The sequence below is a fragment of the Montipora foliosa genome, chromosome 4, assembly GCF_036669935.1.
Source record: "Montipora foliosa isolate CH-2021 chromosome 4, ASM3666993v2, whole genome shotgun sequence".
NCBI classification, from domain to species: domain Eukaryota; kingdom Metazoa; phylum Cnidaria; class Anthozoa; order Scleractinia; family Acroporidae; genus Montipora; species Montipora foliosa.
Window position 1 is genome coordinate 6,400,170 of NC_090872.1, and position 7,500 is coordinate 6,407,669.

Below are 7,500 nucleotides of genomic sequence, written 5' to 3' on the forward strand. Positions count from 1 at the left end.
TCTTATTCAACTGAGGAGAGTAGGGTGATCCCAGCAAATACACCGTTCAGCATCCTAGGATCGACACAGCTCCTTAACGCGGCCAAGCTCGTCACCAAAATGGACCATGGCCACGGGTTGGTTGATCGAATGCTCATTGCAACTCCCCTAGCCTATAGACCGACGCTTTCGGAAATGGAGACCGCGGCAGATCAACTCTCTACAGAAGTTGTGGTTAACTTCGAAGAGTACTTTGCTAACATCAACGACACTGAGCAGCTGCATTTCACTTTTGAGGAGGACACCAAGTTGCTGTTATGGGAAACGATTGATGACTTCGTTGCCGAGGTCAACTCGGCCATCCGGCACGGACAAGTACATCCCAAATCAAAAATGCCGGAGCTCATTCCGCGAGTCGCCACAGCCCTCCATGTGCTTAATCACACCATGGAAGCACTGCTGGCAGGTGCTCCCGTCTCCGCGCCACTAACTGAAATCTCGAAGACAACACTCGATAGTGCAACGGATTTCGTGCATCACCTGGAAGGCCAGAAGGGCATTCTTTGTCAGGTAAGATTAGTTGTTTTTAAGACTGAAATTTCATGCTACCCTCGGCACCTTCCACAACCTTGCCTATCCTTAAATGCACGACTTGACGATATTGACCAACTTAAGCTTACACAACAAAGTATCATATTTAGGAAAACTATGAAATGCTAACATGCATTTTTGGATCAAAACAAATCAAAAGGATAACTAAATTTTATGCACATATACCTAATTCTTCGTTCTTTAAGTGCGAGACCGCCAAATAGCTAAACCAGGGGTTTCAATAACATTTGTTATAAGCAGCCGGCCACAAAAGGCGTAATAGGCGTCTGTGACCACTATTAACCAAACAGAGACGGTAAGAGGTCCTACAGGCGGCGGTAGATCACCGGTAAACGGCTTTTATTGACACCACTGAGCTAAACTAAACACGCGCGACACATTGTATATTCTTAGTTCTTAACGCTTCAGGTCACAAGTCATCCAGGTTACAAGTTCTAACATTAACTTGGATGACCTAAAAAATTTCCGAATTCAGAATGCTAAGAATATTTTTTGTTTACCTTTAGTTCCTAAAAGAGATTACAAATACTACCTGTGATAAAACGATTGAACAGCCAACCCAACAGTTTATCAAAGATCAGGTGTTGCTTTCCCCGGGACCAGTTGTCAGCTATCGTGCATTCAAGCATGGGAAACGATCAGCCAAGACAATAGCAGAGGCAGAATACTCACGAGCCACAGAATCCCTACAAGAAGATGGCTTTGGGCGCATCGTGGAATTCAGGGTTCCAGGGCACGCGGTCAATGCAAGGTTTTCGTGAAGAGCAAACCAGTACCCTGGCCTGACAGCACAACCATCACCGATCAGCAATACGACAATGCCGTTTTAAAACCTATCTATAGTGACATAACCGCTCCAATGAGTGCCTTTTTACAAACAAACGACTACATTTAATCTTAGAGACCGTAGCCATTAGTCAAGTAGTCTTCTGTGATAAGTTATTACAATTTTCAAGTAGAGTTCATGCAGACAAGTTGAACAGTTAGCATTTAAAAACTGTTTGAGTTCATATAAATTGTGTTTCGATTCAGCTCTATTTATATTGGCCGTTAAACGAGGTTATAGATACCTCCACCAGATTTTGTAAATACTACAAAGATTGTACAAATAACGACAATAAATAGTTTGGAAAAGTTAAATCAGGGTTAACAAGGCCGATATGCACTTTAAGCGTAAGCGACAATACAAGCCAGATATGGATGTATACCTGGTTCTTTAAGCGTGACCGACAATATGACACGTTTAGAGCGACACAAATTATCAATCTAGGAATATGGGACTGCGGGCCTGCGGACACTAGTTTTACCCTCTCTGATATCCACTGGTTTTAGACTGCGTGACTGCTTGACTGCGGGAGCACTAGTTTTACCCTCTCTGAAATTCACTTAGCTTTGACCGCGTGACTGCGGGACTGCGGGAGCACTTGTCCAACACTCCTTGAAATTCCCCTAGGCTATCGACTGCGTGATGGCGGGACTGCGGGAGCACTAGTCCTACACTCCCTGAAATTCACCTAGGCATTCGACTGCGTGACTGCGGGAGCACTACACCCACACTCCCTGTAATCCAATTAGCTTTCGACTGCGTGACTGCGGGACTGCGGGAGCACTAGACCTACACTCCCTGAAATCCACTCAGCTTTCCACTGCGTGACTGCGGGACTGCTGGAGTACTAGTCATATTGACTGCGGGACTGCGGCACTGCGGGAACACTTGTTTTACACCCACTAATGTTCAGAATTACGTGACTGCGGGAGTGCGGGAGCAAGGTTCTATACTCTACATTTTAGTGGCTGGGTATTCTAGAATCGCTCCTCGACTTTGTTCTTTGTTGTTTGTAAATGACTCGTGAAAGATATATCGAAGCAAGCGTGACCGAAAGCGTGACTTTGTAGACGCGGAAGTGACAGTTACGTTACAAAATTTACTTTGACATATTGTTTAAATATTGTTTAAATATTGTTTAAATATTTTTGATCCTTTAAAGTTTCTAGCAAAATAGTTTTAAGGGGATGTTACTTGGATATATGTGTGCAGCTGTTTAGTTCGAGTGAGCTGTGAGGATCAAGCGAAGATCAACCAGACGCTATAAATGAACACCGATCAGTATAAAATGCAGACTCCAGACTACGGAAGTGAATCAACGCGATCTTCGCCTATTTTTTTTCGATAATTGTGGAACAAATCGATAAAATCGATAGCCAATTACAAAAATCGGTCAAAATCGATAATCACAAGGATGCAGGCAGGCATTCGATTTCTATCGATTTCCGATATTAGTCAATTGATTAGTATCGATTACGATCGATTATGTTCGATTTCTATCGAGTATCGAAACGATCGATTAGTTACGCCCTGAAATAATAGATCTGTGAGACACTGGCAAATCACGATATTTTGCGATAATTGAGTTTAATAATTGTGTTATCATTCGATGACTGAGTTTATTTTTCATAATTCTCAACAATTAAATCACTTTCGGAAAGCTCAGGAAAGCGAACTGCCATTTTCACACAAGAGCGTGGTTTAAGCGTGAGCGGAATATTATTTGCAGCAAAATAATTATTTGTGGGCAGTTATTTGCAGGTCACGTGGTGGGCTCTCGGCCAATGAAAAGGAAGAAAAAATAAATCGAATAATAATACGTTTTAGTTTATACTAAAACAATGGATATCGTTCAAAGCGTGCTCTGATGGGCTAATATCCTTTGCTATTCACCTCCGAGCAACTTGCGCGGGATTTGCGCCCGAATATATTGTAATCGTTAGAGGAATAATGAGTTAAAATTATCTTTTTGTGCTATATTATCTCACTGTTTTAGTATATACTAACAACAAACAACTATTCACCTCAGTGTCGGTGGCTAGTGGTGATATTTACCTTGCCGCGTCGCCGCTAGGTAAATATCTACCACCAGCCACCTCCACTTCGGTGAATAGTTGTTATTTATTCCCAAAGGGTTTGAATTAGGTACAACATTGACTTGGTCGATTTGGTCTGTTATTGTTCAGTTACTGTGAATTTTTCACGGCCACTTTCAGAAAAATCTTCAAGATTCTATTCAAATTTCGGAGGCAAGAGGAATTTGAATGTTCATTTCAGTCTTGTGGATACTGGTCACGCGTGACATAGCTTGATTGTAATTCATCAAACGCAACAAAACATCTGCAAATGTCAACAATTCAACAACTCTGGATAAACAACAACTTGTTTCTGGAAACGTTTGGTATTCTTTAAATTTTCATTTTATTCATTTCAAGAGTACTATATGGTGTGGTGTAAAAATATTACTCTGATTGTCTTTTGTGGTAGTGCACTACAGTGCACTACACACTATGTCACCGGGTTGTAAGAGTGTAAAGCCTGGTTTCCATGTGATCGTCCGTTTCAGCTTTTTTCATGATGGAAAAGACGCGGTACTGTATTCGGATTTCCAGTTTGTTGATTTTACAACACTGACTTTTGAGGCTCCTTATTTCTCTGAGAAATTACATGTTCGTGGTCATTTCGCTAGTTTGTGCCCAGATGGAACGCATTGGAAACTCGTGTATTTTTCTGTCGGAAATAGTGAATAAATAAGATCGCGATGTTTTTATTCTACATGCAGAATTATAACGAAGAAAATATTTTTCTCGCCGGCCAAGAACATTGAAAGCCTGCTTAGAGTCGACAGGAATATTACGTACAAAGGCTCCGTGAGCGGAATTGTTCATTTCTTCGAGACATAAATCGCTTTCTCGAGTTCATCTTTCTCGACTCTCGATTGTCGACTCTCGACTCCCGATTCTCGGAGCCTCGACTCTCGCGTCTCGAAACTCAATGCTCAGAGGACGATTGTATGGAAACACTACCCAGATGATCGCCAAGGTCTGCATGGTTTTCACCAGCGACGCAAGCACAGGCCCAAGCACAAGCACAAGTAGCTTATGCTAGTGAAAACGAACGTTGACATAAGCATTAAACAACAACCACGGCATCCGCCATTTTGTTCAAATGCTCGGACGCGGAGGATCTGGAACGAGTACTTTAATTGGCCAGACGTAGCAAATTTCCTTGTGCTGCTGCGTTTCGTTTTCGTTTTCAAAACGATGTAAACAGCGAAACCGTATCGATTTGAATACGGTTACTATTTTGGCGCAAAATTTGCATTGTTCAATTCAAAATAGTGAATTTAGCACGTAGTGCAGCGCTCGCTTATACCATCACGACTTGGATTTTCTGGCGAAAATGGTTCCGTGTAAACACTTCCAAACCGCATCGATTTTGACGAGGTTTCGAAGTCGTGAAACCGTGTCGATGTGAAACCACGTTCGCGTTGTCTCAGTCGCCCGGGTCGTTTGCCATCGTCTGGGTAGTGTTTCCATTTAGTCGTCCCGATCGCCTCTGAGCGTTATTTGAAACGACAGGGGCGATCTGGACGATCGCTTGAGAGTGTACATGTTAAGTCCCTGGTGGCACTAGGCCCGCAGCGCGTGCATAAATCACGAAACTAAACAGGTCTGTTGGAAGCGTGCTTGAGTTTCAACAAAGGAGGCCCGAATTCGGCAAGAATTTGTGACGCTGATGAATGATAAAGCAGCTTCTATTTCCAAAACGATGGAATTACCTGGTGATAAATAACCTCGTCTAGGAGAGTGAATTTTTGACTTTGCAGAAAAATTGGTCAACCTCAAGAGTTGGACGATTGTGATCTTTGTGTTGAATTCGCACATTTCTTGTCAAGCTTTATAACACTTGAAAGAAAAAAAGCAAACTAACAACAAAGAAAATCCTGGTTTCTCACTGTCTTTCCATGATCTTGACACAGATGTTTCCTTTGTTTCGCGAGTTGTTAATAGTAAACACGGACGATCACTTTACAGGCGGCTGCTGAAACCGATGTCACTTTCGATTTTACGATTTACTAGTGCAGCCAAAAGTACAATAGAAAAACTGAACGTACCAAGAATCTCCCAAAATGTGTTTCGCTTATGGTAACATTTTATATTCGCGGTACAAAATTTATGTTGTTGCTGATGGCAAAATATTTTATTCGCGATCCACACTTCCTAAAACGTCCTTCTGCTCTTCCTAAAAACTGTGTATCAATATTTATTTACTTTTGCATCAATATTTGTTTTATAAAGCAGGGTAACAAAATCTGTAACTGCGTAGTTCGCATTTAAATAGAATTTTCGGTCCTTTGTTTTTGACATCAAGTCGTATATTTTGCGGTCTCCCACCCAGATGTACTAATCCCGCCGGACAGGGCTTAACTTCAGTGAACTTTTGTTATGGAAAGCTGTTAGACGCTCAGACTACACTCTTAAAGTGTTTAAACTTGCCGTGAAAAAGAAGTTGTCAGGGAACTTGAAAATGATCTACATGTCAGCCTCGAAGCCAATGTTCCTCGATTTCCTTTATTTTCTTCAATCTTTTTGGGTTGTGTATTTTACTAGTAACCACATGTCTTCTCAGGGGACTATTTACTAAGACATCTACCATGGCACTATACTGATGTCATGCACCAAAACAATATCGTGCACTATTACAGCTACATATTACGCAAAGACAATTTGAATCTCCTGGAAAACAAAACTTGGATGCCCAGCGAAATTCACCACCCTCATCAGACTGCTTCGTGATGACATGACTGGAGAAGTGCTGTCCGATGGCGAATCCTCTGAAAGATTTGGTATCTCAAATGGAGTGAAAACAGGATGCGTGCTCGCTCCCGTGTTATTCAACCTCTATTTCACACAAGTGATACTCCATGCCACCAGAGATCTGGATCTGGGCATCTACATCCGTTACCGTCTCGATGGGTCACTATTTGACCTGCGGTGTCTGACAGCAAAGACGAAAACGTTACTACTTGAAGCGCTTTTTGCCGATGACTGTGCTCTTATGGCCCACAGTGTGCACCATCTACAGGTAATTGTTGACGTATTCTTTGAAGCTGCAAAAACGTTTGGGTTAACGATCAGTCTCAGCACCAGCCTGAACCAGCGACCCTTCCTCAACAGCCTTGTATCACCATCGATTGCACTCAGCTAAAGAATGTCGAGTCATTAAATTACCTGGGGAGTACCATCTCCAATGATGGGACTCTGGACAGGGAAATTACGGCCAGGATTCAGAAAGCTAGCCAGGCTTTCGGCAGACTTCGTATCAAGGTCCTACAGTACAAAAGCATCTCTCTGTCTACCAAACTCAAGGTCTACAACGCAATAGTTCTTCCATCACAGGGCTCGAAATAACAGCCGGTCAACGGACAATGTCCGAACTAATTTGGGAGTTTACCGGTCAACCTTTCGTCTTGCCGGTCATGTTGACCGGTCACATTTGATCGTTTTGAATATGAAATAAATTAAAATTTCCATGCTGTTCAGTTGTTTCAGTTGTAGCAAGTCGCTGTGTATTGTCATTTGCGGAACTTTGATCTGAAATCCTAGGTGAAATGCAGCAAGAACCGTTGTTGACAATGACTGCTTTAAAGTGCTATAAGCTCTAAGCAACAACTTTTTTGGAAATATATAACGCCAGTTTTGGTTCATGGGCCCCTGTTTTAAGAGTTGTTTATTTGATATAATAATATACACGAAAAAATTACTCAATTCTGATTGGCTGAGAAAGGAGTGCAGCTCTTCTGTAACACGAGTGCAAAATGTGTAACACGAGTGCAAACTTGTAACACGAGTGCAAATTACAATGGCTTTCTGATTGGCTAAACACACAAAAGAAACCAACAAGAACCAATCAGATTAGAGCTGTTTCTATAGCAACATATTGGCGGAAATTTTAAGATAAGACGCGGAGGAAAATGGCCGGAGTTTTCAGCAAACAACGATTTGGTTTTGCGAGCGAAACAACGATTGAAGAGCTAAAAAATTTTTCCAAAAACCCAAATACAGTAAAGAGTACGTCTT

The 7,500-nt window shown here is 42.0% G+C and overlaps 2 protein-coding genes across 2 annotated transcripts in view; both read left to right on the plus strand.

The window, feature by feature from the left end:
- Positions 1-1,726, plus strand: part of LOC137999655 (uncharacterized) — a 2,359-nt gene extending 633 nt beyond the window's left edge. The window contains exons 1-2 of the mRNA XM_068845501.1: positions 1-549; positions 1,098-1,726. The exon at positions 1-549 is cut by the window's left edge and continues 633 nt beyond it. Coding sequence (XP_068701602.1) covers positions 100-549; positions 1,098-1,352 — 705 coding nt within the window. The 5' untranslated portion in view covers positions 1-99 and the 3' untranslated portion in view covers positions 1,353-1,726. The remainder of the gene's footprint in view (positions 550-1,097) is intronic.
- LOC137999653 (hephaestin-like protein) overlaps positions 1-7,500 on the plus strand; it is a 48,623-nt gene that overhangs the window by 5,457 nt on the left and 35,666 nt on the right. The window lies entirely within an intron of this gene.